This window comes from Microcaecilia unicolor, chromosome 5 (genome assembly GCF_901765095.1).
Source record: "Microcaecilia unicolor chromosome 5, aMicUni1.1, whole genome shotgun sequence".
In the NCBI taxonomy this organism is placed as follows: domain Eukaryota; kingdom Metazoa; phylum Chordata; class Amphibia; order Gymnophiona; family Siphonopidae; genus Microcaecilia; species Microcaecilia unicolor.
Genome location: NC_044035.1, coordinates 3,579,984 through 3,599,368, shown reverse-complemented (window position 1 = coordinate 3,599,368; position 19,385 = coordinate 3,579,984). Strand labels below are relative to the sequence as shown.

Genomic DNA, 19,385 nt, shown 5'->3' with positions numbered 1-19,385 from the left:
GGTCGTCCCTGTTCGAAAATGCCCCTCCACGTCTCATTAATCCATGCTTTTGAATATGCTCTGTAATTTTGTTCTTTGTAATAGTCTCTACCATTTTGCCCAGCACCTACGTCAGACTCACCGGTCTATAATTTCCCGGATCTCCTCTGGAACCTTTTTTAAAAATTGGCGTTACATTGGCCACCCTCCAATCTTCCGATACCATGCTCGATTTTAAGGATAAATTCCATATTACTAACAATAGCTTTGCAAGTTCATTTTTCAGTTCTATCAGTACTCTGGGATGAATACCATCTGGTCCAGGAGATTTGCTACTCTTTAGTTTGTAGAACTGCCCCATTACATCCTTCAGGTTTACAGAGAATTCATTAAGTTTCTCCGACTTGTCAGCTTCGAATACCATTTCTGGCACCAGTATCCCACCCAAATCTTCCTCTGTGAAGACCGAAGCAAAGAATTCATTTAATCTCTCCGTTATGGCTTTGTCTTCCCTGATTGCTCTTTTTACTCCTCGGTCATCTAGCGGTCCAACAGATTCTTTTGCCGGCTTCCTGCTTTTGATATACCTAAAAAAATGTTTACTATGTGTTTTTTGCCTCCAATGCAATCTTTTTCTCAAAGTCCATCTTAGCCTTCCTTATCAGCGCTTTGCATTTGACTTGACATTCCTTATGCTGTTTCTTATTATTTTCAGTTGGTTCCTTCTTCCATTTTCTGAAGGATTTTATTTTAGCTTTATTAGCTTCCTTCACCTCACTTTTTAACCATGCTGGCTGGTCGTTTGGTCTTCTGTCCTCCTTTCTTAAAACGCGGAATATATTTGGCCTGGGCTTCCAGGATTGTGTTTTTGAACAGCATCCATGCCTAATGTAAATTTTTGACCCTCGCAGCTGCTCCTCTAAGTTTTTTTTCCATCGTTCTTCTCATTTTATCATAGTCTCCTTTTTTAAAGTTAAACGCTAACGTATTTGATTTCCTATGTATACTTACTTCAAAGCTAATATCAAATCCGATCATATTATGATCACTGTTATCAAGCGGCCCCAGCACCATTACCTCCCGAACCAGATCATGCGCTCCACTAAGGACTAGGTCTAGAATTTTTCCTTCCCTAGTAGCTTGAATTCCATTGCTTCCACTTTGGCTTTAGAGTTTCCTGAACACATCTGGGATAAGCAGTATAAAATGTTTTGTACATTTTTGGGATCTTGCCGGGTATTTGTGACCTGGATTGGCCACTGTTGGAAACAGGATGCTGGGCTTGATGGACCTTTGGTCTTTCCCAGTATGGCAATACTTATGTACTTGGGATTCTGAATGGAATGTTGCTACTCTGGGATTCCAGAATCTTGTTATTCTTTGAGGTTTCTGCCAGGTACTTGTGACCTGGATTGGCCACTGTTGGAAACAGGCTGTTGGGCTTGATGGACCTTCGGTCTGTCCCAGTATGGCAACACTTATGTACTTGGGATTCTGAATGGAATCTTGCAACTCTCTGGGGTTCTACATGGAATGTTGCTACTCTGGGATTCCAGAATCTTGTTATTCTTTGAGGTTTCTGCCAGGTACTTGTGACCTGGATTGGCCACTGTTGGAAACAGGCTGTTGGGCTTGATGGACCTTCGGTCTGTCCCAGTATGGCAATACTTATGTACTTATCTACTTATTTTGATGTGGTCATGTGGCAAATCTGGGGCTCCTAATATTTCTAGATACTTATATCATCGTCCTGGTTTCAGTTGTTTAATGAGACTTCCGTTCATTTCTTCAGTGATTTTACCTCCTTTAATTGTTATTGTCCACTTGTCTAAGCCAAATTTCATTCATCTGTCTTCACTAAAAATGAGAACCGTGTAGAGCAAAAGATTCACTTACTATTATGAAGGCCTCAGAAGTCTGTCTGGTATTGTGTTTGTGAGGTTCCCCTGTTCTCCCGCAGTTTCCTGTTGACTGATGTGTAACTGTTTCTCTTCAGATCTGGACTATGGGAATACCTACGAGGTAGAATACATGGAGAAAATCGGCTCGTCCACCCCTGTAAGTTTCTGTTGCAGTATCGGGGTACTATGACCTGCTCTGATGGGGAGGAGGGGTAAGCCTAACTGGGTTAAGATTCGGATAACAGCACTCTGCTAAGCTGGGATGTACTCACACCTTGCACGCTATCTACCTTTATTAGCAGTCTAATTCCTCACTTTTGGCCTTTTCAAGAAGGTCTAGCTGTACTATCTTATGCCATTTTTGAAGAAGACTAATCATATTTATTATTAATTTATTTAAGCATAATTTAGCACAGTGTTTCCCAAGTCCAGTCCTGGAGTTCCCCCCCTTGACAGCCAGGTTCTCAGGATATCCACAGTGAATATGCATGAACTTGATTTGTATGCACTGCCTCCATTATACACAAATCTCTTTCATGCATATTCATTGTGGATATCCTGAAAACCTGGCTGGCAAGGGGGGGAACTCCAGGACCGGACTTGGGAACCACTGATTTAGACTCAGCCTACACCTAAGTCCAGAATGCAAGTCATACAGTTATACCCGAGTTCTTGCTCAGTCTTCCATCTGCCTTGATAAATGCCCCTGATGATGTCATAATATTTTTCCTCCTCAGCCTCAGGATGACTCGCCGAAGAAGCTCCCTGTGTACCTGATGTTCAACTCTGAGAATGGAAGTCCTGAAAAATCTCCTGCTGTCCAGTTCTCAGACTCCACCACACCGGGCTCAGGGTATGAGAAGAGAACCGGAGTCCTAGCAATTAGTCACAGACTCTTACAGTCTGTAAAGTCTGTCTTGCTTGTCCGTGATGTTGCTCTGGTTACTGCGTCTCTTACCGGGGGTTGAGAAAATGGTTAGGTTTAATCAAATAACTATTTGTGCTGGAGCCTTTTGTCCTGAGTTACTGAACATCAAATGACATGCAAAGTTTGGAACTGCCCCTTGCACCTGCGTACTCTGGAGTTTCCTTCACCTGGTACCGATCAGTAGCTGTTTAGGAATCTCTGTTTCAGTCAGCTTCACACTACAATTGGCCTGTCAAGGGATGCAACAAAAAGGAAGGATTTTACCAATAGCTCTATTGCATGCAACTGTGAAAACGAACCATTAATGAAACTAATGAAAGACTCCAGAGGAAATTGGAGAGTCATGGGATTGGAGGTAGTGTTCTATTGTGGATTAAAAACTGGTTAAAAGATAGAAAACAGAGAGTAGGGTTAAATGGTCAGTATTCTCAATGGAGAAGGGTAGTTAGTGGGGTTCCCCCAGGGCTCTGCGCTGAGACCGCTGCTTTTTAACATATTTATAAATGACCTAGAGATGGGAGTAACTAGTGAGGTAATTAAATTTGCTGATGGCACAAACTTATTCAGACATTTTAAATTGCAAGAGATTGTGAAAAATTGCAAGAGACTGGGAGACTGGGCATCTAAATGGCAGATGACGTTTAATGTGAGCAAGTGCAAGTAATGCCTGTGGGAAATGGGTTCCACGTTAGGAGCCACCAACCAGGAAAGGGATCTAGGTGTCATTGATGATACTTTGAAACCCTCTGCTCAGTGCGTGGCATTTGCTGAGCTGCTGAATATTAAACTTCTTTTTAAAATGCTCTGCAAAGTCTGACCCTGTTTATTCCCTTTCTCTGACTTATAATCTTACATAGTAACATAGTAGATGACGGCAGAAAAAGACCTGCATGGTCCATCCAGTCTGCCCAACAAGATAAACTCATATGTGCTACATTTTGTGTATACCTTACCTTGATTTGTACCTGTCCTTTTCAGGGCACAGACCGTGTAAGTCTGCCCAGGACTATCCCCGCCACCCAACCACCAGCCCCGCTTCCCACCGCCGGTTCTGGCACAGACCGTATAAGTCTGCCCAGCACTATCCCCGCCTCCCACCACCGGCTCTGCCACCCAATCTCGGCTAAGCTCCTTAGGATCTATTCCTTCTGAACAGGATTCCTTTATGTTTATCCCACACTTGCTTGAAATCTGTTACCGCTTTCATTTCCACCACCTCCCGCGGGAGGGCATTCCAAGCATCCACCACTCTCGCCGTGAAAAAATACTTCCTGACATTTTTCTTGAGTCTGCTCCCCTTCAATCTCATTTCATGTCCTCTCGTTCTACCTCCTTTGCATCGCCAGAAAAGGTTTGTTTACGGATTAATACTTTTCAAATATTTGAACGTCTGTATCATTCGCCCTTTCCTCTCCGAGGACGCTACCAAAACCCTTACCCACACCCTTATCACCTCTCGCCTAGACTACTGCAATTTGCTTCTCGCTGGTCTCCCGCTCAGCCATCTATCTCCTCTTCAATCTGTCCAAAACTCTGCTGCGCATCTTATATTCCGCCAGAGTCGCTATACTCACGTCAGCCCTCTCCTTAAGTCGCTTCACTGGCTCCCTATCCGCTTCCGCATACGGTTCAAACTTCTCCTTTTGACCTACAAGTGCATCCACTCCGCAGCTTTTCAGTACCTTTCCGCTCTCATCTCTCCCTACACTCCTCCCCGTGAACTCCGTTCACTGGGTAAATGTCTCCTGTCGTCCCCCTTCTCCCCCACTGCTAACTCCCGGCTCCGTTCCTTCTATCTCGCTGCTCCCTATGCCTGGAATAGACTCCCTGAGCCAGTACGTCAGGCTCAGTCTCTGGCTGTCTTCACGTCTAGGTTTAAAGCCCACCTCTTTGCTACTCCTAACCATGACTCTCTTACTCAACACCCTCACTTATCACCCCAACCACTGCAATTTCCCCACCCCTAGCTATCTGTTCGTCTGTCCAATTTAGATTGTAAGCTCTGTTGAGCAGGGACTGTCTTTTCATGTTAATTTGTACAGCGCTGCGTAAGTCTAGTAGCGCTATAGAAATGTTTAATAGTAGTACTAGTAGTATCACCCCCGTTTCTCCTTTCTTCCAGAGTATACATGTTCAGGTCATCAAGTCTCTCCTCATACGTCTTGTAACGCAAATCCCATACCATTCTCGTAGCTTTTCTTTGCACCGCTTCAATTCTTTTTACATCCTTCGCAAGGTACGGCCTCCAAAACTGAACACAATACTCTAGGTGGGGCCTCACCAACGACTTATTCATCTTAAATATAAGATGATCCACTGGGCATCCTGATCCCCTCCTTCCCTTCCCCCACACTTTTAAATATTAAAAAATGGTCCTATGAGTGGTGGACCCATTTCCCTCTCTCTCGTAGAAGTGCAAAGTTTCTCTGTACAGTGGTGGCCCTGTTCTCTCTCTCTCCCTCCTTCTCTCCTAAAATATTAAAAATGATCCTTGTACAGCCATGTCGGGTCAATTTTTAATATCGTCAATAAAGACTTCTTTGTCATTCTCCTTGGTTTTTGCTCACTGTTTCTTATTATTCACAAACTGCCCAGCTCAGGGGTCACTGGTTCACCCATATTCCTCTCAGCTCAAGGACTGGGTATGGATTTTTTTAGATTTAATAAACTGACCTTTTTCAAATTTGAGCTGTAGGGTGAGTTACATATTTATGTAGTTTGAAAGCTTCTACCATCTTAGTGTTACCAGAAGGCAATAGAGGGTGAACGGATTTGCCCAAAGTTGCAGGGAAAAGTTCGATTTGAACCCTGTCTTTTCTCTGTTTGTCAGCCTAGTGCTACGGTCACTAGGTCAGTCCGTTACTAATACACTCTTTGTTCTTGATTTCCAGGTCAGGTGTAGAAGGATCAGAAGTCCAGTTGTCCAGTGGAATGAAACAGCCATATCCAGCACCTCGAACACTTCCCACCAGTCAAGGGACAAATGGGCAGCGGCCAGAGAGGCCCAAGCAGAATCATCCGGAAGCCATGACCCAGGGCAATGCAGCAGGCAACCTAGAGGAGCTGGTGAGTGCAATAGTGCTATATAGATACGATATACTGTATGGGGGAAATTGATTTTGGGAACAGATTATAGGTAAGAATTTGTTTTTGTATATTTTTAATCAGTATAAGTGGTACAGAAAGATTTAATGGAGAGGAGCACCCAGTTCTACCTCCAGGAGAGGGCTAGCTTAGAAGGTGGACCTGGTTCAGAAAAGCCGTAGAACTGATTCCAAAGTTGTGTCTTCCAGTGCTTCCCAAAATTTTGGTGCCTGTAACCAGTGGCGTTCCGAGGGGTGCTGACACCCGGGGCGGATTGCCGATGCGGCCCCCCCCCCCCCCCCCCCCCCCCGTGCAGCACGCCGCCCCCCACCCCAGCGAACCCCCCCCCCCCCGGGTGCACACCGCTGGGGGGGTGCCGCGCACCGGTCAGCGTCGTTGGTTTCCATGCTCCCTCTGCCCCGGAACAGGTTACTTCCTGTTCCGAGGCAGAGGGAGCATGGAAACCAATGACGCTGACCGGCACCCCCCCAGCGGCGTGCACCCGGGGCGGACCGCCCCCACCGCCCCCCCCCCCCTTGGTACGCCACTGCCTGTAACCCCACAATTGCAGCCAAATACAAGTGTGTGACCCCTGGAGGAGCAGAATAATGATGTACTATTGAAGAGTCCACCTTGGTTGTGATCGCAAAAGCAGGATTTCATCGCCCACAGTTTGGGAAGCCCTGGCTTAGAAAGATGTCCTTTCTAATGTCCACCGCTGCAGTATGGCAGTGCTCAGTAAATCAGCAAGGAGAAAATACACTCTAGAAATATTCAGATATGTTATGTCAGGGGTCGGCAACCTTTCTAAACAGAGGGCCACATGAATGTAAGCACATTTCCTTGGTGAGCTGCACATGGAGAATCCAGAATTCTCCCTCCTCCTGTTGTGTCAGCCATAGGAGCCAACTTTTCAAAATGATTGGGGGTGCTGGAAATTTTTTTTTTCACAGATGGTGCATTTCCCCCCTTGCCCCTTCCTCTCCTCCGAGTTCCAGGCCCCCCTCCCTCTCCTCCCAGGCCCCCGCTCCCTCTCCCTCTCCTCCAAGTGCCAGTCCCAACCCCAGCCCGACCTCTTCTCCCACAACAGTCCTCCGTCCTCGCCTTCCTGCCGCCCAGAATTTAAAACTCATCTTACCTCGCTCTGTCCTGACAGCAGTGAAAGGCGAGCAGGCTCGTCTTCAGCCTTCCCTTCTCTCTCAGCTCTGGTCCCACCCTCATTTCCTTTTTCCGCAAGGGTGGGACCAGAGCTGAGAGAGAAGGGAAGGAAGGCTGAAGCCGAGCCTACTCGCCTCTCACTGCTGCTGCCGGAACCAAGCGAGGGTCACCGAGACATCCGTAGACTGTACCCAGCCTAGGAGCCACTGAGACATCCGTAGACTGTACCCAACCCAAGGGTCACTGAGATATCTGTAGACTGTACCCAACCCAAGGGTCACTGAGACATCCGTAGACTGTACCCAGCCCAGGAGTCACTGAGACATCCGCAGACTGTACCCAACCCAAGGGTCACTGAGACATCCGTAGACTGTACCCAGCCCAGGAGTCACTGAGACATCCGCAGACTGTACCCAACCCAAGGGTCACCGAGACATCCGTGGACTGTACCCAACCCAAGGGTCACTGAGACATCCGTAGACTGTACCCAGCCCAGGAGTCACTGAGACATCCGTACACTTTACCCAGCCCATGGGTCACTGAGTCATCCGTAGACTGAACCCAGCCAGGAGCCACTGAGACATCCGTAGACCGTACCCAACCCAAGGGTCACTGAGACATCCGTAGACTGTACCCAGCCAGGAGCCACTGAGACATCCGTAGACTGTACCCAACCCAAGGGTCACTGAGACATCCGTAGACTGTACCCAGCCTAGGAGCCACTGAGACATTCGTAGACTGTACCCAACCCAAGGGTCACTGAGACATCCGTAGACCGTACCCAACCCAAGGGTCACTGAGACATCCGTAGACTTTACCTAGCCCAGGAGTCACTGAGGCATCTTGTAAACGGGCCCGCTGTTCCAGTATGTGGGGGGAGGAAGCCGCCTCCCACGAATAGACAGATCTCCACCAATTGCCACCAATGGATACTTTAAAATATTCTTTTATTTTTTAAGTTAATGACAAACACTTCAGTCCAGAGCTCTGGGTTAGGGCTTTCCTGGCAGGGCTGTTCTGCCTCTCTTAGGGTACAAGTCAGCAAACACAAAGGCTCTGCCCCTTTCTTGAAGGGCTGCAATAGTCCTTTGAAAATCCCTCCTTTTCAAAGTCAGTAGCAAAATCAGTACTTGCCTCCAAGCAGGGTTTCCCCCTCCTGCCCAACCAAGTCTTTCAGATTCCACATGTACGGTTACCATATGGCTCCAGAAAAAAAGAGGACGGATTGAGCCAGCCGGGTTTTACTTCCATTGCTGTCCATTGAAAGCAATGGAAGTAAAACCTGGCTGACTCAATTACTTCCATTGAAAGCAATGGAAGTAAAACCCGGCTGGCTCAATCCGTCCTCCTTTTTCTGGAGCCATATGGTAACCCCTTCCAAAATAATCAGGGTGTAGCTTGGGGGGAACCAGGCTTGTAACTCTTCCAGCAACCTCCCCCAACAGTCAGGGTTTCACCACAGCAAACAGGTCTCCCAAAAGAAAACAGGCTTCATTCTTTAAGCAGGGTTTAACTCAAAATACCTTCCAAAACAATATAGTTTCAAACCTTCAGGTGCTGCTCTCCCCAGGCTCTCAAGCTCTCATTCCCTTCTGGTTTCTTCTCCCTGCTCAGCCTGATTAACCCCCTCTTCCATCCAATCCTCCTCCTGCTTCTCACCCCCACCCCTCCCCTATTACAGGTGGGCAGCATGATGTACTGATTGCGGGTCCAGGGGAACTGGGCTCCTTCATTCTCCCTCCCTCTTGTGGTCAGAGACGGTATATGGCCAGCTTGCCTATCTCCTGGGCTCTCACTGCTGGGACTGGAAATGCATTCTGGGAGATGTAGTTTAGGGTTTTGCTGCTTCATTTTATACATCTGGGATGTAGCCTTGTCACAATCTGTAGACTACACTGAATCTGGTTGTTGTTTTATTGTTTTCCATGTTTTTGCTTGGAGAAGGAAGGAAGTAGGTTAGAGCGTAACAGACAGATGCTTATTGTAAATGAGCTCGTACAGGAGTCTACTACATACAGCGTTTTTCACAACATGTAAGCCAGGTCACAGTTACGTACATGTTTTCTGAGAACACTTCCCCCTCCCCATTCCCAAAGCCCCTCTTCTCTTCCCCCCTCACACTGAGTCTCCTTCCAACCTTCACTGTTGTAAAACCATTTACCTGTTCCCCGGCTCTGGTAGGGGGGACCTTTGTTCTGATATGGCAGAAAGAAAAGTCATAATTTCCATGCCATTTGCTTATCTGTACGTACATTTCTTCCACATCAAGCTTTCCTCTTGTTTTCCCCTGCCACAGAGCTGCTTCTGTCCATTCATGGAAGATACCCTGGTGTACCATGAGTAAAATGTTTGTACCCTGTAGAAGTTAGATCTTTACTTTTGAGATTTCTGTCAGTGATCTTATGGTATCCTCCTAAAACGTGTTTATACTTTCACATAGTAGAAATTTTAGCGTTCAGCTACTCTGAGCTCGAATCTGATTCTACTAGGCCCAGTTTCCACCGTTTTCACATTATCTTACATTGTATATCTCTCAGTGTGGTATCTACTAGACATTTGTGGGTTTCCTTAAATGATTGCCACTGAAATCTATTACTACTACTACTTATCATTTCTATAACGCTACTAGACGTACGCAGCGCTGTACACTGGACATAAAGAGACAGTCCCTGCTCTACAGAGCTTACAATCTAATTAGGATAAATGGGACAAATAAGAGATAAGGGAATTACTAAGGTGGGAATGATAAAGCATGGGTACTGAACAAGTGAGTAAGGGTTAGGAGTTAAAAGCAGCATCAAAAAGGTGGGCTTTTAGCTTAGATTTGAAGACGGCCAGAGATGGAGCTTGACATACCGGCTCAGGAAGTCTATTCCAGGCATATGGTGCAGCAAGATAAAAGGAACGGAGTCTGGAGTTAGCGGTGGAGGAGAAGGGTGCAGATAAGAGAGATTTACCCAGGGGAGGAATGTAGGGAGAGATGAGAGTGGAGAGGTACTGAGGAGCTGCAGAGTGAATGCACTTATAGGTCAATAAGAGGAGTTTGAACTGTATGCGGAAACGGATAGGAAGCCAGTGAAGTGACTTGAGGAGAGGGCTAATATGAGCATAACAACACTGGCAGAATATTAGTTGTGCAGCAGAATTTTGAACAGATTGAAGAGGAGAGAGATGGCTAAGTGGGAGACCTGTGAGAAGCAAGTTGCAGTAGTCTAAGCGAGAGGTGATAAGAGTGTGGATAAGGGTTCTGGTAGTGTGCTCAGAAAGGAAAGGACAAAATCTCTTGTCTAAATCCTCTGTCCCCCTTTGCGTGCTGTATCTGTGGGCTGTCCCATGTAGAGGTGGCCATTTATAATGCAATCTGGTCTCTCCCTTTAGTTGTCTCCTGAGGACTCTTGTGTCTCTGCTGACGCTCTACTGAACAGGATTTCTCAGCAGGCCTCCATATGTGATGCGCACAGCGACCTGGCACCGGACCTGGCAGAAAAGAACCCTACAATCTTTGCTCAGAAACTGCAGGTTGGTACCCAGACGTCCTCTCTAGGGCTCACTCCTTCTTTCTCTGCTTCTCTCTCTCTTTCTCTCTGAATCCTTGGCTCACTCCATCTGCCTGAACCTGTCTCATACTCTTCCTCAGAGATTTGGCAGGGGGGAGTTTTGAGGGGGGTTCCAAAGTGATCTTCATGCATGCAAAAGGGGCTATGTGGGATGGAGTCTCTTTCTTTTCTAATAAACGCTCTCTCTCCTCTCCGTCATCTCCCCCTTCCTTCCCCTATGCTTCTGCTTCTCTTCCTCTCTGTACCCAGAGACGTCATACTAACATCAGGCACTAAAACCATTATCACAACCCACCGACCACAGGGCATTGCCGCCAAGAGACTGAGCTGGGCCCGGGGCAAGGCCGCGCCCCCCCCCCACCCCTCAATCGTTACTGCTGTCGCCTCCCTCTCCTGCTTTCAGGCCGCTGGCGCCGCAGTTCCCAGTCTCCAGCTACCTAACCTTTGCTCCCTTCTGCCTGCCATCTGACCCCCTTCATTTAAACAAAAAAAAAAAAATCTCTAAAGCAGCAGGTGCAGCGCCTTCTGTTCGAAAGCCGCAGATCGCCTCAGGCAGACCTTCCCTCACTGTGTCCCGCCCTCGCGGAAATAGGAAGTTACATCAGAGGAGGGCGGGACACAGTGAAGGAAGGTCTGCCTGAGGCGATCTGCGGCTTTCGAACAGAAGGCGCTGCACCTGCTGCTTTAGAGATTTTTTTTAAATGCGGGGGGGTCGGACACAGACAGAAGGCAGCTGAGGGTAGGCAGGTGGAAACGGGACTGTGGCGCCAGCAGCCTGGGAGCAGGAAAGGGCGAGAGACTCCGGCTCTGGGCCTTCCTTGGTGGCCTGGGCCCGGGGAATTTTGTCCCCCCCCCCTCCGATGGCCTTGCCACAGGGCTCCTTTTATGAAATGAACCCTCACACATCATAGCCAGGGTGCCTCCTACTGGCCAGGAGGACAAGGGGATCCAAACCTCAGTCAAAGCTATTTCAGATACCGTTTTTTTTATTAAGAATAGAACAAAGAACAGACTTTTTTTTTGTTTCTGTTTTCTCCTTTCCTGCCTTGGGATTTCTTAGTAAGAACATTACAGATGAGCTGTTAGACTCTGCCAGAACTTTCAGTTTTCTGGTACGATGGCTCTGTACAGCCTGCCTTCCACAAAACTTCCAGTCTTCTTATCTGTACTCCACTCCAGGCTTTACTTATTCCCCTGAGCATATAGGCAGACTGATAGGCCAAGTAGACATTATCTGCCTTCATTTTTCTCTGTTTCTCATCTGTGGCTCCAGTTTACTGTACAATTTGACATAAGTATATAAGTATTGCCATACTGGGACAGACTGTTTCCAAAGGTGGCCAATCCAAGTCACAAGTACCTGGCAAGACCCTAAAACAGTACGATACATTTTATGCTGCTTATCCTAGAAACAAGCAGTGGATTTTCCCCAAGTTCCTTTTTAATAATGGTCTATTGGACTTTTCTTTTAGGAAGCTATCCAAACCTTTTTTAAACCCCGCTAAGCTAACTGCTTTAACCACATTCTCTGGCAACCACATTCTCTGTAATTCCAGATTTTAATTACACATTGAGTGAAGAAGTATTTTCTCCGATTTGTTTTAAATTTACTACTTAGTAGCTTCATTGCGTGCCCCCTAGTCCTAGTATTTTTTGGAAAGAGTAAACTAGTGATTCACGTCTACCCGTTCCACTCCACTCATTATTTTATAGACCTCTATCATACCTCCCCTCAGCCACCTTTTCTACAAGTTGAACAGCCCTAGCTGCTTTAGCCTTTCCTCATAGGGAAGTCGTCCCATCCCCTTCATCATTTTCGTCGCCCTTCTCTGCACCTTTTTTAATTCCACTATATCTTTTTTGAGATGCGGCAACCAGAATTGATAACAATATTCGAGGTGCGGTCGCACCCTGGAGCGATACAAAGGCATTATAACATCTTCATTTTTGTTTTCCATTCCTTTCCTAATAATACCTAACATTCTATTTGCTTTCTTAGCCGCAGCAGCACACTGAGCAGAAGGTTTCAACGTATCATCAACGATGACACCTAGATCACTTTCTTGGTCCATGACTTCTAACGTGGAACCTTGCATGACATAGCTATAATTCGGGTTCCTCTTTCCCACATGCATCACTTTGCACTTGCTCACATTAAACGTCATCTGCCATTTAGACACCCAGTCTCGTAAGGTCCTCTCTAAGGGAGTGATAGGGAGAGTAAGTGCATTCACTCTGCTGCTCCTCAGTACCTCTCCAATCTTATCTCTCCCTATACTCCTCCCCGGGAACTCCGTTCACTGGGTAAATAAGTACATAAGTAATGCCACACTGGGAAAAGACCAAGGGTCCATCGAGCCCAGCATCCTGTCCAAGACAGCGGCCAATCCAGGCCAAGGGCACCTGGCAAGCTTCCCAAACGTACAAACATTCTATACATGTTATTCCTGGAATTGTGGATTTTTCCCAAGTCCATTTAGTAGTGGTTTATGGACTTGTCCTTTAGGAAACCGTCTAACCCCTTTTTAAACTCTGCCAAGCTAACCGCCTTCACCACATTCTCCGGCAACGAATTCCAGAGTTTAATTATGCGTTGGGTGAAGAAAATGTTTCTCCGATTTGTTTTAAATTTACTACTCTATAGTTTCATCGCATGCCCCCTAGTCCTAGTATTTTTGGAAAGAGTGAACAGACACTTCCACTCCACTCATTCTTTTATATACCTCTATCATGTCTCCCCTCAGCCGTCTCTTCTCCAAGCTGTATAGCCCTAGCCTCCTTAGTCTTTCTTCATAGGGAAGTCGTCCCATCCCCGCTATCATTTTAGTCGCCCTTCGCTGCACTTTTTCCAATTCCACTATACCTTTCTTGAGATGCGGCGACCAGAATTGAACACAATACTCAAGGTGCAGTCGCACCATGGAGCGATATAACGGCATTATAACATCCTCACACCTGTTTTCCATACCTTTCCTAATAATACCCAACATTCTATTCGCTTTCCGAGCCGCAGCAGCAGCACACTGAGCAGAAGGTTTCAGTATATTATCGACGACGACACCCAGATCCCTTTCTTGGTCCGTAACTCCTAACGTGGAACCTTGCATGACGTAGCTATAATTCGGGTTCTTTTTTCCCATATGCATCACCTTGCACTTGCTCACATTAAACGTCATCTGCCATCTAGTCGCCCAGTCTCCCAGTCTCGTAAGGTCCTTCTGTAATTTTTCACAATCCTGTCGCTTTACTCATACTACCCCTCTCCTCAAGACCCTTCACTGGCTCCCTATCCGTTTTCGCATCCTGTTCAAACTTCTTCTACTAACCTATAAATGTACTCACTCTGCTGCTCCCCAGTATCTCTCCACACTCGTCCATCCCTACACCCCTTCCCGTGCACACCGCTCCACAGATAAATCCTTTTTATCTGTTCCCTTCTCCACTACTGCCAACTCCAGACTTCGCGCCTTTTGTCTCGCTGCACCCTACGCCTGGAATAAACTTCCTGAGCCCCTACGTCTTGCCCCATCCTTGGCCACCTTTAAATCTAGACTGAAAGCCCACCTCTTTAACATTGCTTTTGACTCGTAACCACTTGTAACCACTCGCCTCCACCTACCCTCCTCTCTTCCTTCCCGTTCACGTTAATTGATTTGATTTGCTTACTTTATTTATTTTTTGTCTATTAGATTGTAAGCTCTTTGAGCAGGGACTGTCTTTCTTCTATGTTTGTGCAGCGCTGCGTATGCTTTGTAGCGCTATAGAAATGCTAAATAGTAGTAGTAGTAGTAGTTTGAATAACTTTGTGTCATCAGCAAATTTAATCTCTCTTATCTGCACCCTGCTCATCCACCGCTAACCCCAGACTCCGTTCCTTTTATCTTGCTGCACCATATGCCTGGAATAGACTTCCTGAGCCGGTACGTCAAGCTCCATCTCTGGCCGTCTTCAAATCTAAGCTAAAAGCCCACCTTTTTGATGCTGCTTTTAACTCCTAACCCTTACTCACTTGTTCAGAATCCTTATTTTATCATCCTCATTTTAATATTCCCTTATCCCTTATTTGTCCTGTTTGTCTGTCCTAATTACATTGTAAGCTCTGTTGAGCAGGGACTGTCTCTTCATGTTCAAGTGTACAGCGCTGCCTACGTCTAGTAGCGCTATAGAAATGATAAGTAGTAGTAGTAGTTACTCAGGGCCGGATCCTGTCTGGGTACCAACACCAAAACCCAATATTCAGGTCTTTGGCAGCATCCGGAAGCTCTCCGGATGCAGCTGATATTCAGGGCATATTTAGGACTGCTTTTTAAGTGATCCAACAGGCTCAGGTATCTTTGGTTATCGGCACTGAATGTCGCCAATGCCCCATATAACTCCTGTCTCTGAAGTAACTCTGCCCCCCGACCTGCCCTGGCACTAACTGGAGCATGTCAAAGCGGTCAGAGTGGATATTCAGCAGCACTGCCCGGTTATAGAACACTGAAAATCTGCTCTTGGGCCGGGCAGCAACTTCTCCTGTCCTCTGTGAATATTCACCCGACGGTTTTTGGAAGCCCAGTGTAATTTTTCATGAGCCATTTGAGGAGATTTATGATTGTTTCCACATACGAAATCCTGTTTTAGATGCGAGTTAGTTATGATATATGATTGAGAAGACTGTTAGTTTAGAATTACTGTTTTATTTATGTTTCAGTAGTTTCTATCATCCGACTGTGATGACGTTTGGACGATATATTTGCTTTGCATTTTAACCAGATTTGTACTATGGACTTTAAATGCCAAATGACGTTAAATAAGGAGCTTATGAAAGTAATTTTCAGGTGCTCTGAAATGAGTTGCTGTGAATTACACAGGTAGTGAGAGTGCATACAGCACGTTGCACTGCCACTTGTGTGAACAGCCCAGCAGGGGGGTGAGAGGTGCTTGCACAACTGAAAATCAAAATGGGCCTGGGCTGTGCTGCTTCTTAACTTGGTCTGAAGTGCGTTCTGCCCGTATTTATTAGCAGGACAGAGGAAAGTGGTTTTCACTTTCACTACTATGTATGAGTGTGAAAAGCCCTCCTCTTTCTCTGGTGAATCTGTCACGTTATTTATTTATTAGGATTTGTTTACCGCCTTTGTGAAGAAATTCACTGAAGACAGCAAAAATAATCCCGATGCAGAGGACAGAGCAGTAAAAATATTCAGACAGGACACATTATGAAGTCTGATACTTCAAGTGTCAACACATTGCAACATCTTTAATAGTGTAAACAGTCGTGGAACAGATGAGATAGAGTAACAGGAGTTTTCAAATGTAAGGAACGTTGCAGGTAAAGTCAGAAAAAGTGCATTAAGATATGTCACCTAAAAGACATTCCTTTAGCAGCGTGTCGCACACACTGGCCTGGAGTTTGCTGATTCCCCAGTGTAAGCTCTGCACCTGATTTTCACTTTTTCTTTTCTCTGCGGATGGCTCCGTGTTGTATAAGGAGGAGCTACAGTTTGCTGCCATGAGCATGGAGGCACTGAGGCTAGCCAGTGACATTTCTGGGTCCTCGCTCGTCTCCTCAGGCACACAGGTACCCTCAGCTGTTGCACGTCTGCCTGCGCCACCCTGTGCATCCTGCACGTATGTGTGACACAGAGAAGTGACGGAGGCGCTACACAGCTCTGCCTGCACGTGTGTGCTCACAGTCTTAGGAAGGGCCTGCCTTTGTTCTTTGCTTTCTAACAATGGAATGATTTGTGTTGTGACTATGGCGTTCTGTGTCCCCTGAACTTTAATCTATCTACCTCACTGCACCGAGGGAAAAGTGCATGTTTCGGAAGGGCTGTAATCTGGATATCCCATGCAGGATAGGGCTGTTGCACTAGCAGAACTCTGTCACGTGGTGTCTCACCAGGCTGCCATCTTAGCAGCGCTGTATCAAGTGGGGGCTCATTTTGGAAAGAGAAAAACGTCCAAAAAGTGTCATAAAGCACCATTTGGACAGATTTCTTCTCAAAACGTCCAAATCGGTTGTTGTTGTTACTACTAAGACTACTTATCATTCTATAGTGCTACTAGACATACACAACACTGTTCACTGAACATATAAGAGACAGTCCCTGCTTGACACAGCTTACAATCTAATTAGGACAGACAAACAGGGCAAATAAGGGATAAGGACAAAGAGTAATAAGATTCCAGAATCCCAAAATGTAACAACAATCCGGAATCCCAAAGATTACTGCTACTACTACTTATCATTCTATAGTGCTACTAGACGTACACAGCACTGTACACTGAACATGAAGAGACAGTCCCTGCTTGACAGAGCTTACAATCTAATTAGGACAGACAAACAGGACAAATAAGGGATAAGGACAAAGGGTAGCAAGATTCCAGAACAAGATTCCAGAATCCCAAAAAGTAACAACATTCCGGAATCCCAAAGATTACTACTACTTATCATTTCTATAGTGGAGTGGAGGAGTGGCCTAGTGGTTAGGGTGGTGGACTTTGGTCCTGAGGAGCTGAGTTCGATTCCCGGCACAGGCAGCTCCTTGTGACTCTGGGCAAGTCACTTAACCCTCCATTGCCTGCCGCATTGAGCCTGCCATGAGTGGGAAAGCGTGGGGTACAAAATGTAACAAAATAAATAGTACTACTAGACATACACAGCGCTGTACACTGAACTTATAAGAAACAGTCCCTGCGCGACACAGCTTAGAATCTAATCAGGATAGACAAACAGGACAAATAAGGGATAAGAACAAAGAGTAACAAGATTCCAGAATCCCAAAGACTATTACTACTACTTATCATTTCTATAGTGCTACTAGACGTACGCAGCGCTGTACACTTGAACATGAAGAGACAGTCCTTGCTGGACAGAGCTTACAATCTAATTAGGACAGACAAACAAGAGATAAGGGAATTACTAAGGTGAGGATGATAAAATAAGGGTTCTGAACAAGTGAATAAGGGTTAGGAGTTAAAAGCAGCATCAAAAAGGTGGGCTTTTAGCTTAGATTTGAAGACGGCCAGAGATGGAGCTTGACGTACCGACACATTACTATTACTAGTACTATTTATCATTTCTAAAGCGCTACTAGACGTACTCAGCGCTGTACACCAAACACAAAAAGACAGTCCCTGCTCAAAGAGCTTACAATCTAGATAAGACAGGTAAACAGACTACTACTTATCATTTCTATAGCACTACTAGACGTATGCAGCGCTGTACACTTGAACATGAAGAAACACTCCCTGCTCAACAGAGCTTACAATCTTATTAGGACACACAAACAGGACAAATAAGGGATAAGGACAAAGGGTAGCAAGATTCTGGAATCCCAAAGACTACTACTACTACTTATCATTTCTATAGCACTACTAGACATACGCAGCGCTGTAGACTGAACATGAAGAGACAGTCCCTGCGCGACAGAGCTTACAATCTAATCAAGTCAGACAAACAGGACAAATAAGGGATAAGGACAAAGAGTAGCAAGATTCTGGAATCCCAAAGTATCAAGATTCCGTGCAGAATCCCAACAGTAGCAAGATTCCGGAATCCCAAAGAGTAGCAAGATTCCAGAATTCCAACAGTAGCAAGATTCTGGAATCCCAAACACTACTACTACTACTACTACTTATCATTTCTAAAGTGCTACTTGACGTACGCAGCGCTGTACACTTGAACATGAAGAGACAGTCCCTGCTCGACAGAGCTTACAATCTAATTAGGACAGACAAACAGGACAAATAAGGGATAAGGGAATTACTAAGGTGGGCATGATAAAACAGACATGGGTACTGTACATGATTGTTCTGCCCCTGGCAGCCTTGTACTAGTTTTTATAGTGAAGTCCTAAAATGTGTTTAATGTCTTTACTGTTATTCTCACTGCAAAGATATATGAGCAATGCATTGAATGTAGTCTCACATGTGTTACTAGTGGTCTGCTCTCCTGCAAAGGCCTCCTCCCCTTCTCAGGCCAGCTTGATTCCTTTGTTTACCTGCTTTCATTTCCTGATTACTCCTACTATCTCTGTCATTTCTGAAGTCTGTTTTGCAAACGTGTGTATGCATTTCGTCTATAATGCGTCCAAATCACAAGGGGGTGTGTCAGGTGATTTGAAGGAGGGATTAGGGTGTGCCTAACGCTTGGACATTTTACAGCCATAATGGAACAAAACCAAAACGTCTAGGGTAAAAACTTCAACGTTTTGCTCTAGACCTGTTTTTACAACAAATAAGACACAAAAAGGTGCCCTAAATGACCACTGGAGAGATTAACGGATGACCCTCCCCCTTATTCCCCCAATGGTCACTGACCTCCTCCCACTCCCCAAAAATGTGAATAAAAATAGTACTTACCAGCCTCTATGCCAGCCTCAGATGTTATATTCAGGTCCATGGAGTAGTCTAGTGGTGGGTGCAATGCACTGCAGGCAGGTGGACCCAGGCCCATACCTCCCCCTACCTGTTACACTTGTGGTGGAAATTCTGAGCCCTCCAAAAGTCACCCAAACCCTACTGGACCCACATATAAGTGCCTCCTTCACCCATAAGGGCTATTGTTGTGGTGTACAGTTGGGGGTAGTGGGTTTTTGGTGGGTTTTGGAGGGTTCAGCAGACAAGATGAGGAAGCAACTGTGAGATGTGTACTCAGGAGCATTTTTATGAACTGTACAGCAGTGCCCTCTAGGGGGCCCTGTTGCTTTCCTGGGGTGTCTGAGGGACCAGTCTGCTAAGAATGCTGGCCCCTCTACATCCCAATGGCTTGATTTTGTGCATTTTTTATTT

General features: G+C 45.9%; 1 protein-coding gene across 6 annotated transcripts in view; it reads left to right on the top strand.

The window, feature by feature from the left end:
* The window catches only part of TACC2 (transforming acidic coiled-coil containing protein 2), a 209,638-nt gene that overhangs the window by 163,748 nt on the left and 26,505 nt on the right, over nucleotides 1-19,385 (top strand). For 5 of the 6 annotated variants that reach the window (XM_030202587.1, XM_030202588.1, XM_030202590.1 and 2 more), the window contains 5 exons: nucleotides 1,976-2,037; nucleotides 2,618-2,733; nucleotides 5,700-5,874; nucleotides 10,429-10,569; nucleotides 16,081-16,170. In XM_030202587.1, the coding sequence (XP_030058447.1) occupies nucleotides 1,976-2,037; nucleotides 2,618-2,733; nucleotides 5,700-5,874; nucleotides 10,429-10,569; nucleotides 16,081-16,170 (584 nt within the window). The remainder of the gene's footprint in view (nucleotides 1-1,975; nucleotides 2,038-2,617; nucleotides 2,734-5,699; nucleotides 5,875-10,428; nucleotides 10,570-16,080; nucleotides 16,171-19,385) is intronic. The other variant, XM_030202591.1, reaches the window with a different exon arrangement.